Source organism: Stylophora pistillata, chromosome 4 (assembly GCF_964205215.1).
Source record: "Stylophora pistillata chromosome 4, jaStyPist1.2, whole genome shotgun sequence".
In the NCBI taxonomy this organism is placed as follows: Eukaryota; Metazoa; Cnidaria; class Anthozoa; order Scleractinia; family Pocilloporidae; genus Stylophora; species Stylophora pistillata.
The window spans coordinates 40423091-40440951 of record NC_142522.1 but is presented as its reverse complement, the minus strand read 5'-3'; the positions used below and the strand labels follow the sequence as shown (position 1 = coordinate 40440951).

The 17861-nt window shown below is 42.9% G+C and overlaps 1 protein-coding gene and 1 pseudogene across 4 annotated transcripts in view; one reads left to right on the top strand and one right to left on the bottom strand.

Moving 5' to 3' along the window:
* The window catches only part of LOC111330025 (MFS-type transporter SLC18B1), a 39891-nt gene that overhangs the window by 8088 nt on the left and 13942 nt on the right, over positions 1–17861 (bottom strand). For 3 of the 4 annotated variants that reach the window (XM_088758603.1, XM_088758602.1, XM_088758601.1), the window contains 8 exons: positions 8362–8457; positions 7848–7921; positions 7349–7496; positions 3995–4063; positions 3522–3606; positions 1222–1299; positions 836–906; positions 1–63 (listed from right to left, as the gene is read on the bottom strand). The exon at positions 1–63 is cut by the window's left edge and continues 36 nt beyond it. In XM_088758603.1, the coding sequence (XP_088614729.1) occupies positions 1–63; positions 836–906; positions 1222–1299; positions 3522–3606; positions 3995–4063; positions 7349–7496; positions 7848–7921; positions 8362–8457 (684 nt within the window). Of the gene's footprint in view, positions 64–835; positions 907–1221; positions 1300–3521; positions 3607–3994; positions 4064–7348; positions 7497–7847; positions 7922–8361; positions 8458–10335; positions 10526–17861 lie in introns of those variants that run through there. The other variant, XM_088758604.1, reaches the window with a different exon arrangement.
* LOC148733730 (uncharacterized) lies at positions 4809–6527 on the top strand (annotated as a pseudogene).

Sequence of the window (17861 nt, the reverse complement as noted above, 5' to 3'; positions counted from 1 at the left end):
CAGGGTGTAAGTTCCAGCCCACCAAAGAAATGCAAGACCAATCTGTGATGGATTTTGACCCATCTGTGAAGGGAGTAGAAGCGACTTTTACAAAATGGGCAGTTGAACTCAGCTTTGAAGATAGACGACTCTAAAAGTTTAGTGAACTCAATTTTGGGCAAAGAATCCTAGTAACTAGAAATATGCTGTGATTTCGATGAACCTGCAAGCGCTCATTATAGCGCTGTGACACTATCGTTTCTTAGCTCGCGAGAAAGTCTGAGTTCTTGAGATAAGCAAGCCGGTGAGAGGTCTGCTAGAGGTCTCGGGCCAGATTCCCGGTAAACCTCTTCTCGACTCGTCTCAAATCTTCCCGCGTTGAGAGAAACACGCATCCTGCAGTGTTAAAATAATAATGAGGGCCTGGTCACAGGTTAATTGCGATTGAATGTCGCATAACGGAAGCCAAAGCAGTGACAACGGCCAATCAGAAGAAAGAAAAATGTCACACGGGGCTAATGAGGAACTCGAAGTACAAAGAAGGATCCTTCATGAAGCGAGGGAAAACGAAAAGGAACGAATAGTGATCAATTTTAGTTCTGCCTCCAAATGGTTGGCGCGGGTTTACCGGATCAAAAGAGGGAAGTTAAACAGAACTAACGAAATCCTGGAGTATTTTCGAATCTTTCTCAAGGTCTGTGTGAAGTCATTCTGGTGCCCAGGTTTTCCTCTCGAAGACTGGCCAGATTTTGATCAAACCATCCAGTTGACAAAGCATGTTCTGTGACAGACTAAAGCATTAGATTTTATCTCAAAAATACCTGTCATAATATCGAAGTAAAACTCGTGTTTGTACCTGCTTTAAGTGCGGCCCTAAGATAGGCTCAAGGCAAGAAAATGCCACACCACAGACAACAAAGCAGGAAGCTGGAATAAAATAGCAGGAAAAATTTATTAGAGACCAACCACATTTCGTTAACTCTTAAACGATTGTAACAGTTCTAACTCTTTCAAGCATGTAACTTAAATTAAAAATGGCCCCTGCCCTTCTCAATCGCTGAACCTGTCTATTTTACAAGGCACCTATTTTGAGATAGGCGTGACATCCACACAAAATTTTTCGCCAAAAGTAGTATCCTCCCTCCCCCCCCCCCCCAGGATACTACTTTAACTACTTTTAACTCTCCTTTTATTCATTTTCAGAAATAATGGGATACATATTAAAATAAGTCATTTACTTACAAAGCATGAGTACAGCTGGAATTTTCAGCACCTCTAACATGGATATTGGTTCCTTGTCACCCGTTTTCATTTCATGTCCTGGAAAGTAGTTTTTACATAAAAACAACACATGTAATATTATGATAAAAACTTCTCAGAAATGGACAAATGTGGCTCGAAACTATTCTCAATACAGTACACGAGTTCCTGTACTGTATTAATTTGAGTTACCGTACCGTTTTGTATTAGAGGCCCGCATAATGATAAAGGACTGGCTGGCTTAACTGGAAACAAGGAGTTGTTTTTGATATACCGTATTTACTTGAAGATAGGCCGCAACCTTTCTTTCTAAAGGGTGAGGCAAATGTTAGGTTTGCGTCTTGTGCGTGGGTACAGGCGTTTTGACACTTCACCAAAGAGAATCAAAAGTGTCGGGTGCGGGTGCAACCAATCCGCAAATAAATGCAAGAGTCTGTTGACACAGTCACCAATATACCCTGCATTTCCATGTTGGTGGCTAAATGATACTTTTTGCCAAATTGTTTGCTAGAGAGTAATGTCACATGTCACCTCATCGATTTCAAACGAAATCATCATAAAAAAAGGGAGACACACATACCAACAATGACTTTAGGGTTAACTGAAATACTGACTGCCTGACTGACTGACTGACTGCCTGCCTGCCTGACTGACTGACTGGCTGGCTGACTGCCTGACTGACTGACTGACTGACTGACTGGCTGGCTGACTGACTGACTGACTGACCTACTGACTGGCTGACTGACTGACTGACTGGCTGACTGACTGACTGCTGACTAGCTGACTGACTGGCTGGCTGACTGCCTGACTGACTGACTGGCTGACTGACTGGCTGGCTGACTGCCTGACTGACTGACTGACTGCCTGACTGACTGACTGACTGACTGCCTGACTGACTGACTGACTGACTGGCTGGCTGACTGCCTGACTGACTGACTGACTGACTGACTGGCTGGCTGACTGCCTGACTGACTGACTGACTGACTGACTGACTGACTGGCTGGCTGGCTGACTGCCTGACTGACTGACTGGCTGACTGACTGACTGCTGACTGGCTGACTGACTGGCTGGCTGACTGCCTGACTGACTGACTGGCTGACTGACTGGCTGGCTGACTGCCTGACTGACTGACTGACTGACTGGCTGACTGACTGCCTGCCTGACTGACTGACTGACTGGCTGCCTGACTGCCTGACTGACTGACTAACTGACTGACTGGCTGGCTGACTGACTGACTGACTGACCTACTGACTGGCTGACTGACTGACTGACTGGCTGACTGACTGACTGCTGACTGGCTGACTGACTGACTGACTGACTGACTGCCTGACTGACTGACTGACTGACTGGCTGACCTACTGACTGGCTGACTGACTGACTGACTGGCTGACTGACTGACTGACTGACTGACTGACTGCCTGACTGACTGACTGACTGACTGACTAACTGGCTGACTGACTGACTGACTGACTGACTGGCTGACCTACTGACTGGCTGACTGACTGACTGACTGACTGGCTGACTGACTGACTGCTGACTGGCTGACTGACTGACTGACTGACTGACTGACTGCCTGACTGACTGACTGCCTGACTGACTGACTGACTGACTGACCTACTGACTGGCTGACCTACTGACTGGCTGACTGACTGACTGACTGGCTGACTGACTGACTGACTGTCTGACTGACTGACTGCCTGACTGCCTGACTGACTGACTGACTGACTGACTGGCTGACTGACTGACTGACTAACTGGCTGACTGACTGACTGACTGACTGACTGACTGACTGGCTGACCTACTGACTGGCTGACTGACTGACTGACTGGCTGACTGACTGACTGCTGACTGGCTGACTGACTGACTGACTGACTGACTGCCTGACTGACTGACTGACTGAACTACTGACTGGCTGACTGACTGACTGACTGGCTGACTGACTGACTGACTGACTGACTGACCTATTGACTGGCTGACTGACTGACTGACTGGCTGACTGACTGACTGACTGACTGACTGCCTGCCTGACTGACTGACTGACTGACTAACTGGCTGACTGACTGACTGACTGACTGCCTGACTGACTGACTGACTGGCTGACTGCCTGACTGACTGACTCACTTACCTACTGACTGATCACAACTAACTTTCCTACTCACTTTTTTATTGACTGATTTTTAAACCTTTTTGACAGACATACATAATGATAGAACAAAATGATCACAGAGGTACTTCAATCAGTAAGATGAATGAGATGGTTAAAAACAATCTCCAAATCAAACCTTTGCCAAGTGCCAATGCTAAAATCGGAATAACAGCAATCATAGTGCCACCCGTAACAAAGAAGGGAAGTTTAAAACCACCAACCTAGAAACAATGAGATCAACGAAGATGAGTGACTTTTGATAACGGCATTTCACTGCTCGTTTGATTACGTTGTTACCCATGCATAACTTCATTTTTATCCTTGATATGCCCTGTGGGTAATGAAGTGTCTAACCTCAGTAGGGTAGGGAGTGGAGAGGGGTGCAGTGTCTTAGACAAAACAAGTGATGAAGCCTGGCCATAACGAGTATAGAAATAAAAAGTAAATAAAAAAATTAATAAAAAGCAGTTAGGTGGTTTTAAATGTAATGATGACATGACTTTCATGTTGAATTTTAAATATCTAAGGATGCTCTCTGTATCATGTAGACCTGATATATTACACATTACAATAGTAATAAATCAGGTAGAGATAATGCCTTGTACATACAGTGTAAAGAAGTCCTCCTACAACTGGACCAAAGGAAAATCCAGCTCCAGCACATGTCTCTATCATACCCTACAAAATAACGTTTAAAGCATTTTTTTTTCTTATTTTGTCTTAAAGCTACTCCAACTTGTAAATTGACAAGATCAAAGAAAGTCTGAAGTAACAAATCAGGAAGGGAAGAGGGAACAATGAGAAATTTGTCTGACGTTCTTACTACATGTACCACCCCCCTAATATAAAGTTTTTTACTTGCTCCAGGGCTTTACTTGATCTTATCAAATGATTTCAGTATGGCAGCTTCAACAATCACAAAGAATGTTGGGCATTAGCTTGCCACATATCTGCCACGCAGACTCTTTTAAGTCAACAAGCACTGTTGATTGAGTCTAAATTCCAATTTTTGATAAAATGTAGGTAATGGTATATTAAGTCCTTTCTGAAACTACCACTACTGAATCTGCTGAATTGCAATTCATTTATTTACATTTTGCAAAGAAGCTAATATAGCTGTTTTATAGTAACTTTGATAAATGAATGCTATTTTAAGTACTTTTTGCTGGATTAAGGTGGCTCTAAACCCAGTGAAAAAGACTTCACTTAAAAAAGATATAATGACAACCCTTTGCAGTGGCTCCTGGCTGAGTGATGTATTTTTCTAGGGATTTTATAGAGCCAGTACCATTATTATTGCTCAAAAAAATAACTATATATCGTATAGTCACTATACGACACCATAAAAAAAAATACTGCCCATTAATTGGATAACATGTGTTTCATTTTAAACTGACTAGAAGTCAGGGTCGTAACGAGGTATATGGGATCAGGGATCAAAGGCCGAAAAAAGGTGGGATCCGGGATCACAGCCCCGGGATCTGGGATCACAGCCCCCCGGGATCGGGATCAGCGGTGTTTCTCATTGGATCAAGGATCAGGCGTTCTGGATAACAAAAGGAATTCACTACGCGCACCTTAACAAGGTTTTTTTAAAGCTTCTTAAAAATATTTTGGTCCATTTCATACAGTAATCCTTGGTATTTGGACTAGCTGACTGATTAATCTATTAATAACTTGCCAGGATTTTGTTGTCTAACTCGCGCTGCATGACATTCTACTTCATATAATTAACAATTATTCGCCTCGGGTTCGGTGAATAGCGTCGAACAATCCCCGAGACGAAGTCCCGGGGATTATTCGACAATATTCACCGAACCCGAGGCGAATAATTGTTTTACTATAATTTCAGAGCTGAACAACAGAGAAATTTCTAAAATCATAACATTTTAGTAACATTTATTACCATTTTATTTTAACATTTTTTACATAAACCGCGTGGAGCGGTTTATATAGCGTCATACAAGGAACCGCTCGACCAATCAGATTGCTGGAAACTCTTTGCTCAGCTCTGGAATTATATTAATATGTCATATAAACATGTTGGATTGCTTTCGACAGAGCGCGTGTTGTTATAGGTATAATTTTTGGAACGAAAAAGTCAACTCTTCAGATCGGTTTCTTTTTTATCCAATGGTGCAATGGAGAAAAGAAAGAAGAGAAAAATCACGATCGCACAGCTAGAAGGTAAATTGATGTTAACTTTGACTTACGGTTTTTTCTTGTTAAAACCAGCAATCTTTTGGCAAAATTTAATTTCATGAACTCCACATTCTACTCGCACCTTTAAGCGGCTGTCAGAGTCCAGCGATCGAGCAAAACTGAAAAAGTCATCAGAGGCTACCATTATATTTTGATAAACCTTTCCTAATTAACACTCAGTGAAACAATTATCTTTATGATCGTGCAAAGCTCGGGGAAGAACATTTTAGGTCAGAGGATAGTGTTAATGAGAAGGATGATTTGCGTGAAGAAGCAAGGGAACTGAGGCTGTTTGCTAAAGAATTTGGACAAGGCGTGCGACAGCAAAGAGTGAGAGACAGGACGAAAGAAAAGGCAGGAACTCCCCCTCTGGCCCTAAGCGTGATCCGAAGAGTTCGAAGAAGTCAAACTGAAAATGCTGTTGACATGCTCGAAGAGCTGCAAGCCTTAGACGCAGCACAACCTGAAAGAGCACAGATCGATTGAAACTCGTCCATTTCGTTTTGCAAAGGGAGATTTACTTGCCCTAAAACACAACTGGAAACGTTATTTGGACCCCTTTTTCTTAGCTATTCTTCGGGAGGACCTTCACTGCAGTAATGATGGCATCTTTGAGCGCATCATGCATAGTAACTGGCTTGAGCGGTCAGAGGAAGATCCGTTAGTATATGCTGTAGGCAATGAAGACAACAACACCCCTCAGTGTATTTTAGATAATGCAACGTTGGTTCAGGATGGTGAGAAATTTTTCCAAAATATAAGTCGAAACGAGGAGCAACGCCTAAAAAACTTGGCTAACGGGTCCGACGAGGATGATTACGAGAGCAGTGGTGAGGAGGAAACTGATGGTGACAACCGTGAAGACGATAATGATCAACCGACGCGTTTCGAAGCTGGACGCAGTAGATCCGGTAGGAGAGTGACACGATTTGTGTTTTAACAAGCTCACAATAAAATCCCGGGCATTTCTAGGGTCAAACTTTGCTCAAGTTTTCTCGATAGATACATTTCAATAGATTTCTTACAAAGAAGACAATGTAGAGTCACGCGTTGAAGACCAAGTTTGAAGCATGACCAAACGATGTTTTTTTAAACGAATGGTCAAGAAAGGTTACTGCGATAAATACGTTTTATTCCAATGTTGGTTATGAAAATGACCTTTTTAAAAAGTTAATGAGGCTAATATTAACGTCAATTTCAAGCCTTCTTTTTTGGTCAGGCGGATGGAGTCGAAAGGTATCAGATCTTTGCGGAAAATTTGTTTCCCTAAAAAATTTCAGGAATTGTATAGTATCGCACTAGTTTGTTTTGAATTTAGGGTAATTAACCTTATAGTTAAATTTAAGCAAAATCAAGAATGTTTACGCGTGTCAACGAAGTGTCGGACCCTTCGATGATGATTGTGAAAGGTTATATTCTACAATGGTAACGATGAACAAAAGAGGTGGAGATCGAGTTAATTCAGGTCACGCTAGGATCCTATTAATATTTTTATAGTCTAATAACGTCGCATTGGCGCAATCAAGAGAAAATTCCCTGGGATGAACAAAATTTTGCGGGATCAGGGATCAAAATTCTCATTACTTTTGGAATCAGGGATCAAAAATTTGGCTGAAATTACGGGAAAATTATGAAAAAATATACCTCGTTACGACCCTGAGAAGTTCAAAATCATCAAAGCACATCAAAACTGTAATCTCCACATTTAAAGGCCTACAATGTATTTATTACAAAATAGAGTTTGAATTAAATCCCACATACTGAAACCATTCCAACATTATCTGGAAATGTATCCAGTAGAATGGAAAGTCCTGAGGTTTCAACTGCAGCCCCTCCAATGGCAGATGTTACTCTTAACACAAAACAAACAACTATGAATGCATCTCGATCTGCAATCATGTCACAAAATCTGAAAGATACAAAAGCCATAGATACTTCTTTGTTTAAAAGGCCTTGAAGATCCTATAGGAGCAAGTTAGATCTTTTTAACCTCTTACTTTTCACACTTGATTTCCAAGACTATTCCAACATGGCTGTCTTGAACATTACTCAGCATTTACTTGCTCAAGTCTTGCCCAGTTGATCAAGCCATTGCACTAGTGCTTAGTCTGAGAGCTAGCCTTTTTTTTAGTACTTCCCAGATTGACCAAAGAGGAATCTTTCTTTGCAGTATAAATACAAGTGATGAGGAGAAAGAAAGATGGCAACTAAAGGATGAATTGAGTGATTAAATACACTTAAATTCAGAGTTTTTGCTCACCCAAAAAAAAACGTTGATCCTCCACAAAGAACAATTCCTGAATAGAGTACAAAACTAGGACCATATTTTGGTATCTGTAAGTGATAGAAATTGCTCGTCAGTAAATGATTGTGAAAAAGCTCGGAATACAATTGTTAATTCAAGCATAAAACCACTCATAATCAAATTGCGGCCATGTGGTTCTCATATGTTATTGTTTTAACTCTTTACGCTCGAACATCAGTATCCACATCCTCTGTACAAGGAAACGCTATTTCTATTGCCACTTTATTAATAACTTTTTAAGCTTAAACAACAACCCCCCTTCCCGATTAAGCTCCCCCCCCCCTTACAATAAGCCAAAATTTTCAATAAGCGCCCAAAATTTCCAATAAGCGCCCCGGAGCTAATATTCAAGGAAATATGGTAACAAATATGGTGGAGTATCGAATCTGGAAAAGGGGATGGTAAATATACAAATAAATGATTCAAATATTCAAGCCACCATGAATACCCTTCAGAGTCAAATACTTACCAGAACTCCACAAAATGGAGAAAAGATGAAAATCACAAATGAATAACTTCCAAAGAGTAAACCCACTATAGTTCCAGATACGCCTTTATCCCTTGCCTTTCAGGTCAACAAAAGACAAAAAAACAATGACATGGTAAATCACAAAACTTATGAAACAAAATGTAAAAATGGCATTGGAACAAAAATCAATCTTTCTAAGGCTCTAGATTCAATAATTGATTGGAAAAATATGCACTATAACCATCCTCAGACCCTTATTAAGCTCCCACTTTTGCTAGTTGAACCGTTTGCCCCACCCCTCTCCCCTCAAACCTCCTACCACGATGCTGTTCTGCTAGTTTAACCCTTTGCCCCACCCCTCTGCCCTCAAACCTCCCACCACAGTGCTGTTCTGCTAGTTTAACCTTTTGCCCCACCCCTTTTCCCTTAAACCTCCTACCACAGTGTTGTTCTGCTAGTTTAACCCTTTGCCCCACCCCTCTCCGGTCAAAGCTCCTACCACGGTGCTGTTCCAGCGAGGTGAGCCTTTTGTCTGAGTGTAGAGTCTTTTCTTTATTTTTGCAGGAGGGATATTGAAGCTAAATGTGAAAGATATTCTTTCTACCATATTCCTCCTACACCCACACTACCTTATCCAGGAGACAGATTCAAATGCTTGGAAGCTAAAGATCTTTACAGGCCAGAGAAGTCCTCTATTTCATTATTTTTGGTAAAATGAGAAAATAAAATTGATCCAAATGGACTAACTTTTCATAGAAGGACCAATGATTGTTACTATCAATAGCAATTACATCATCATTATTTATTATCTTTATTATACCCAAGGGCTCTTTTGCCCTCTTTTGAATTACGCTTCTTGGTGATCAGATAACAAAAAGTTAAAAAAAAACATCCCACATGATGTTAATTTCAAGCCGAAAATTTACAACCTTTAAACAAATTACAAAAGACAAAAGAATAACTTGCTGTTATTCGCTGATTCAAATGGTAAAAAGTTTTCTCTTCGATGAAAAAAAAACTTTCCTCAAAATTTCCATAATGTACAGATCACACCTATTTAGATATTTCTGCACGATTATTTGTTTTCAGTTACGCGCTGGATTTGCTACTGTGAAATTATGATATATGTATCACCTTTTGTAGAATCATGGCAAGAACAGAATCATATCTTCGAATCTACTGAGCATAATTTTCTTATTCAAACGGTAAAATGCCCCCTCTTCGAAAAAAAAAAAATGCTCCAATTTTTCATGATGCGCAGATCAAACCTGTAAGGCCCCGTGCAAATGCACAAGATTTGTCCACTGTACAAGCTCTCGACAGGTTGAGTGTTTTGTTGAGGTGTTGTTGAGTGTGGTGTTCAAATGATCTCAACAATGATGTTGAGCATTCCGAAGATTTCACAAAGGCTCATGGCAGGGGTTTCAATAACATTTCAGGTGGGCAGCTGGTTAGTGAGAGTAACCGACCGTACCAAGAAGGGACCATTAGGCCCCTTAATCTTGGAGGGTCTCGGGGCATGCCCCCCCCCCCCAAAAAAAAAGTTTTGACATCTGGAAGCTCTGAAATGCCCTTTCTGGAGTTCTGGAGACCAAATTGAGTGCAAAAGATAAAGTTGTAGTCAGTGCTTTCAATAAGCACCGACGGCCGACGAAAAGCGTCGGCTACTTCACTCAGAGAAGTCGGCTACATTTTCATTTTCCCTAAATTTAAATAATTAAAGAAGGCTTCTTGAAAACTAAATTCAAATTCATTTTGATGGGCTTGTATCAACTTTTTACCTCAATTTCAAAATTAAATAATTATCAAAAGATCGGACGCGACTCGTTGGTCACGGCACTCGACTCGTTTTGGGGTGGTGTTAGGACGAGAGAGGTTTACGAAAAACTTAACTGCGTGCAAAGTATGTAATCTACGGTGGCCCACAACTGTCACGGCAAAACAGAAAGTCACGGCACTACAAACTTTACTCACGGCAAAACAAAATTAACGTGGCCCACAACTGTCAGGTTTTCGGAGGTTGTTCCATAAACGAAAACCGGCAAGGAAAACGACGGCTCGAAGCAACGGAATAGGAAATCAACCATGCGATCAACTCAAAATCTGTGTTTCCGCGGCAAAACCTAGCGCATGCGTATGCGTTATTCAGCTCTGTCTTGTTACACACCATTTCAAATGCAAATAGCAACCGCTGACCAACTCGTTTTGTCTGTTATGCCGTGAGTTAATTTTGTTTTGCCGTGAATTAATTTTGTTTTGCCGTGAATTAATTTTGTTTTACCGTGAATTAGTGGTGTTTTCCGTGAGTTAATTTCGTTTTGGCGTGTTCATTTTGTTTTTCCGAGAGTAAAGTTTGTAGTGCCGTGACCTTTTGTTTTGCCGTGACAGTTGTGGACCACCGTAGATTACATACTTTGCACGCAGTTAAGTTTTCCGTAAACTTCTCGCGTCCTAACCCCACCCCAAAACGAGTCGAGTGCCGTGACCAACGAGTCGCGTCCGATCTTTTGACAATTATTTAATTTTGAAATTGAGGTTAAAAGTTGATACAAGCCCATCAAAATGAATTTTAATTTAGTTTTCAAAGAATCTTTCTTTAATTATTTAAATTTAGGGAAAATGTAGCCGACTTCTCTGAGTGAAGTAGCCGACGCTTCTCGTCAGCCGTCGGTGCTTATTGAAAGCACTGCCTGGGATAACATATCCCGCAATTTCTTTGACCTTATTTTGTTAAGTTCTCGGTCAAGCTGAGATCGACGGCCAAACATCTTTGTCTTAATATCTGCTACCTCAATGTCTAGTTCGTCACTCATATCACTGAGTGCTTTCTCTCTCCTGTTTCTTAAATGGTATTCTTTCGTGCTAACGTCCCATAAGCATGTATTTTTCTCCAACAAATCAATCAGCTTTTCCGTTTCTTCCTCCGTCCATTTTTCTTGTATTTCCTCTTTTAGAATTTTTTGCATTTGAACTTTCCTGTAGAACTTCTAACTGCTACGACGCCATCTTGTAAAATGCTCGGTATGTTGAAACTCCCAATGGATACGCTGGGCACTGCGCGTGCGTGGGCTCAACATGTTGAGCGTTGCTGTACAAATGCACTCGACTTTGTTGAGCCACGCATGGATGACAGCGAAACAAAGGAAATGTTGAGCCGTGTTGAGCGAAAAGTTTGACCAGTTTCAAATTTGATTCAACAAGACTCAACACCGCTCAACAGGGTGTTCAAATGCGCTCAACTTGTTGAGCTCAACATGTTGAGAGCGTGTACAGTGGACAAATCTAATGCATTTGCACGGGGCTTAAGGATATTTCTGCAAGGATAAATTTTTATTTTTAATCACGCGCAATCCTGATATGATTGTGGGATGTTTATCATCTTCTACTGTCTTCTGTAGTGTGATTGTCACGTAAGAGCTGGAAACACGATGCACTAGTAATTATAAGCCAGAAATTAAAAGAGGAGAAAACTCAAATGTGTATCGAGTGCTGTTTTGTTAAACTTAGTCCGTGGTGTTTTTCCTTTTTTCTTGCTTTTTTTTTGGTTACGTTACGTTTCAGTACATATACACGAGTTAGAGTTTGGTCACATGTTTTTTGGACTGTAGCTTCTCACACGTGTTCCTATCGACGAGCTCTTGCGGGCTGTAAACTCTTCTTTTAATCGTTTGGTTCGCCCAAAATGTAAGTAGGGTTTCGATTGACGGTTGTTTTAGGTATTCATTTTGTTTATTCGTCTTCTTGTCAGTTTTCTTTCTCAGTTTTCACCGTCTTGTAACCGATTTTTCGTGACATGTTCATACTATCAATTGTGATGGTCGAAAGTTAAAGGAATATTACAGATAACGCGTCGAAGTTTTGTGCTATCCCCAACACAGTGAAAATTTTTTTGTCCAACCAAGAGTAATTTGTTGAAGACAGTCCCTCTACCCGAATTTATTGAAGAATGATCGCTTCGAGTGCAATTGATATATAGGAGGAGTGGATCACAGGATCGTGGATCGAGGAATAGACCAAGTTGATTCAGGTTTGGAAAAAAAATCAAATGAACCCTGGAATGAGCCTGTCGGTTAAAGCCAACCAAGATTTTCCCCTGGATATTGGAGTCACAGCCTTTTCAATGCGGTCTGCGGATCTTAACCCACCATCAGCGCTAGAAGCATTTGGATACTCGCTACGCCCGGACCCCCCTGCCAAATAAACAAATCGATTTCAGTGAAGTTTTGCGGCAAAAGGGCATAAGTGAACAACATCGACTAGCGAACTCGTGGAACAAAGTTGCTAGATACGTCGCTGCCGAAACACAACAACTGCGTACTTGTCTTTACACAAATTGGGAACCCTCATCCGCCCGGAAAATGGTAGAGAGTTTAACCCTTGCCTAGAATTCTTTCGAAGCTTTTTATGCAAAGTACGTTCCAGGAATTAATGAAAGGAAACGTCTTCAAGAAGTAGGAGCAAGATTCGAGTCCCTCAAAGAGACAATGAAAATGCTAATCGAAGAATGTGAAAGGCAAATGCAGTCAGATCGAGAAACCCAGAAGCACGAAGATGAAATCTCTATAAAGAGTGGAAAAACACACCGGAGTTCTGTGTCTTCAAAGGCCTCTTCATCGTCTAGAAAGGAAAAGTTACGTGAAGCTCTGTTAGCCAAGAAGAAGCTGGAGCTCGCGAAGCGAAGAGCTGAAGAGGAGGCCGAGTTAGCTAAACAAAATGCAAAAAATGAACTGAGGCGTTCAGAGGATGAGGCAACTTTAGCCGAGCTAGATTGGAAAATCGAAAGGGATTACGATGAAGGAACTGGTCTACTGGGCGCCAATAATGAGGTTCCTCCAAATTATGGGACTGATAAACTTCCATTCCAACACAGCCGTAAACCTGCTCTTGAAGAGTCGGAGCCAAGTAGGCTGGACATCTCTAAAAGGCGATGTAAGACAATGCCATATGTTACACCAGTAGATTACTCCACTCCCTTCGACAAGGTACCAGTACATATTTCCCCTATGCGCGAAAATAAGGAAGACCGGCTACCAGTTACCAACTCCTGTCTCTCTTGCCATGAAGACCTAAACTCCTTTCAGTGCAAGCCTAAGTCTTTTCCAGTCACTAAACAAGAGGAGAATACCCCTAAAGATCATGTAGCAGCTATGTGGAAGGTGCAACTCCTAAATGGTATTGTCCCGACTCAATTTAGTGATAATCCAGCTGAATTTCCCTCCTTTAGGGAACAGACCCGCACACATCTTGAAAGTGAGCTGCTGACTGACGCCCAAAGAGTTGAGTACTTACCAAAATTCTTGAAAGGTGAAGCGCTCAAAGTAATCCAAAGAAACCGAGGCTGCTCCTATGACGATCTCATGAAGACTTTAGAGGAGCGTTTTGGTCAACCCATCCAGGTGTCTCAGGGCTGCATTGAGGACCTCGTTTCTGGCCCTAGGCTCACCTATGGTGACAGTGTGAGTCTGCAAAACTTTGCTGAGGAGTTCAACACTGCATCAAAAATCCTGAGGGGTGATGTTGAGCGAGAAGCTAGTGCAGCTACTACTCTGAGAAGGATTGTAAACAGACTCCCAAATGAGCTGATCACAAAATAGCAGACTCAAAACTATGAGATAGTCAGCAGAGTTAGGAATGCCCGATTGCAGGACATCGCAGACCTCGTCAAAAGGCAGGCCTCAATCCGAAACTACCCGGTATTTGGATCCCAGCGGCAAAGACGAGAAAAAAAAGAGGAAAACAGGAATGCCCCGAGAAGCGAAGGGACACTACTGCTGCCTGCAAAGAATACCACAATCTCATCCACACAAGTCGAGAATCAATTCAGAAAAAACCCTTAGCCACCTGCTCCATCTGTAAGTCTGGATCTCATCGTTTGCAGCACTGCCCGATCATTTCGCGGTGCGATCGCGTGGCTGTGAGGCGTCAGTACGCAGCATCGTATGGATTTTGCTTTAATTGCGGCTGTCCCAGACCTAATCACAGCGGTTCCACCTGCCCAGAGCCCCCAGCTTGTACCAAGTGCACTGGCCATCATCTAACATCATCTAACTGCATAAGGAGAATGACAGTGGCCGTCGCTTCAGGACAAGAGATCAGAAAGGAGATGTCGCGAATAATAATGCCAACCAACAAGTGCCTCCTGCTGCTACACCTCCCCTCCAACTACAGGGTTCAAGACAAGAAATAGAACCTCCAGCGGGCAACAAACATCAGTCTCAGTAAGTTCAAATGACATAAGCACCGAAAGGGCTCAAGTCTTGCTGAACGTGCTACCAGTAACTGTCACCACAGAGAGTGGTGCTTCCCTTTCTACCTATGCGTTTTTGGACAACGGCTGTACTGACACTCTCATTGATAGTGAACTTGCTGATCAGCTAATCTGGAAGGACCTTTAGAACAAATTGGTATCAAGACGATAAGGAACAATGTGGAACTGATAGAAAGTAAATGTGTGTCATTCACCCTAAGTCCCGTGGAAGGGTGTGGCCGTGATATAGATGTCAGTGAAGCCTATGTCCTCCCAGATCTCAATCAGTCGGAACAAGTTTTGCCAGAGAAAGTGGATTTTAAGGACTATCGCCACTTGCAAGGTCTGACCTTTCCAGAGGTTGACGTGAAACGAGTATTGATAACTGTGGGCAGCAATGTACCCGCAGCACACTTGCAAAATGAAGTCAGGTTCCCACCAGACGAAAATGGCCTCCATGGTTATCGATCCCCACTCGGTTGGAGTATCGCAGGCCCCTAAACAGTAGCTGGAGAAAGCAAGCGTCTGTTAACTTTCTGTCAGTCGGCACTCAGCATGAAGACCCAGTTGAACGTTTCTGGAAGATCGAATACTACGGAGCAACGAGGACAGGCGACAAACCACTGTCCATTGAGGATAAGCGAGCTTTGAAGATTCCAGAGGATACCACCACATTCGTAAATGGGCATTACGAAGTTGGCCTTTTGTGGAGGGAAGATGAGCCACGGCTGCCAAACAGCTACACCCTAGCCAAAAGGAGACTGGAACTGCTTCGGCGACGCCTCACAAAACCTGAAAGTCGGGAGCTTGCTGCCAAGTACCGCGAGGTCATGGATGAGTATATCTCTAAAGGCTACGCCCGAAAACTATCTCCTGAACAAGCAGCTATGGAGACTTCATACACCTGGTACCTGCCTCATCACCCAGTAATCAATCTCAACAAACCTGGAAAGCTTCGCATCGTTTTCGATGCCGCAGCTGAGTTTGAGGGTACATCCCTAAACAAGAAGCTTATCCAAAGCCCAGACATGACCAAAAGTCTCATTGGGGTGCTGCTGCGCTTTCGGCAAGGAAAGGTTGGGCTGGCCGCTGATGTGGAAGCTATGTTCCACCAAGTAAGGGTGCGAAAACCAGACCAAGATGCTCTACGTTTCTTATGGTGGACTGATGATTATGGGTAGCCCCCAGACGTCTATGTCATGGAAGTGCACATATTCGGTGCTACCTCCTCTCCTTGCGTTACAAACTCTGTCTTGAGGAGAACAGCTGCCGACAATGCTGAAAGGTTTGAGAGGGGAGTCACTGCCATTGTTGAGAAGAATTTTTATGTCAGTGATGCCTTACCGTCTTTCAAAGACGAGAACTTGGCAGCCAGAGCAGCATCCAGCTTGGCAGAAATGTTAGGAAGTGGTGGATTTCGCTTGACAAAGTTCATATCAAATAGCAAAGACACCTTGTCCAAAATACCTGCCGAAAGAAGAGCCAAACCAGAACTGAATCTTGACCTGGATGAATTATCAGTGGAAAGAGCTCTTGGAGTACGTTGGTTTGTTGAGACAGATCAGTTAGGTTTTGAAATTAAAAATGTAACTCGCCCCGAGAAAAAGCGTGGGATCCTATCTACCGTCTGTTCTCTGTATGATCCCCTTGACTTTGCTGCACCTGTAGCCCTCACGGCAAGAGCGCTGATACAAGATGTATGGAGGGCTAAGCTAGATTGGGATCAACCACTTAATGAACACTTCGTAAATAGATGGAGATCCTGGACAACACAGCTGCAGTTCTTGTCAGAATTGCGCATCCCGCGTTGTTACTTTCCCCCCAGATTTGATGCGCTGAGGTGTAAACTACAGCTACACATCTTCTCCGATGCTTCGGAAGCTGGGTATGGAGCAGCTGCATACTTGAGAATTCAGGATCCTGACGTCCCCGTCCACTGTTCATTCGTGATGGGCGAGGCAATAAATGCTCCTATTAAGTTCACAAGCATCCCAAGACTTGAACTACAAGCACCTGTCCTGGCTACACGCCTAAATAAGATGCTGAGAGAAGAGTTAGATCTGTGCGTTCGAGAAACCAAGTACTGGACCGACAGTGAAATAGTCCTCCACTACTTAAGAAATGAGAAGCGCCGATTCCAAACCTATGTCGCCAATCGCGTAGAAGAAATCAGAGAAAACTCAAAACCCGATGACTAGAATCATGTACCGCGTACCTTAAATCCAGCTGATGATGTCTCACGTGGGCTGAACCCCTGACAGCTGAGCTCAAATAACCGTCGGTTACGAGGGCCGGAATTCCTCTGGCAGCCAGAATCTGTCTGGCCCAATGCAGAGCTTAAGGAGGTTCCAGTTGAAGTATCAAAGCTGACAAAGGTCACCCACGCTAACCTTACGACAAATGCACCGATCTCCGTACTAAACAACCAGAACCGCTTTCTGAGAATTCTTCAACTGTTATATCCCAGTGTATTATCCATCGGATACTAAGTGGCTGCTCCGATTGGATTAATTTGGATATATCAACAAAGTTGAAATGGTAAATTAGCCACCGTAATGATTACAAAAGCTGACGTTTCGAACGTTAGCCCTTCGTCGGAGCGAAGGGCTAACGCTCGAAACGTCAGCTTTTGTAATCATTACGGTGGCTAATTTACCATTTCAACTTTGTTGATATATCCAAATTATTTCGTTACTCCCACCGACGCAGCCCCAAACAGTTTCTTTCGAAACTATCAGCCTTTATTCATTTGCTCCGATTGGAATCGACTCAGACGTTAAGTGGCTTGGCTTATTCGCTTCATTCACTTCCTTTGCAATCGGGAGACTGTTCAGAAGGGCCACCTTGCCTTAGAGGACTATAATGCTGCTGCCGTAGTCATCGCAAGACTTATCCAAAGTTCAGCTTATTCCAAAGAAGTTAAAGACCTGAAGGCCAGAGGTGAAGTTAAGTCATCCAGTAACATTGTCAGCCTGAATCCAGTTCTTGATGACCACGGTATACTGAGTCAAAGGGCGTGTAACATCACCGCCTGTCGCTGACGCTGCTAGGAATCAGGTGATTCTGCCACGAAATCACCCAGTAACAGCCATGATTGTCCGTCATATCCCCGAATCGATCGGCCACCTTAGCCGCCAGCACCTGATAGCAAAGGCTCGATCCATCCTCGCACGATGTATCCTGTGCAAGAGGTTGAATGCGAAGCCGATGACTCAGCAAATGGCTCCTCTCCCGAAAAGTCGCATGATGGCCT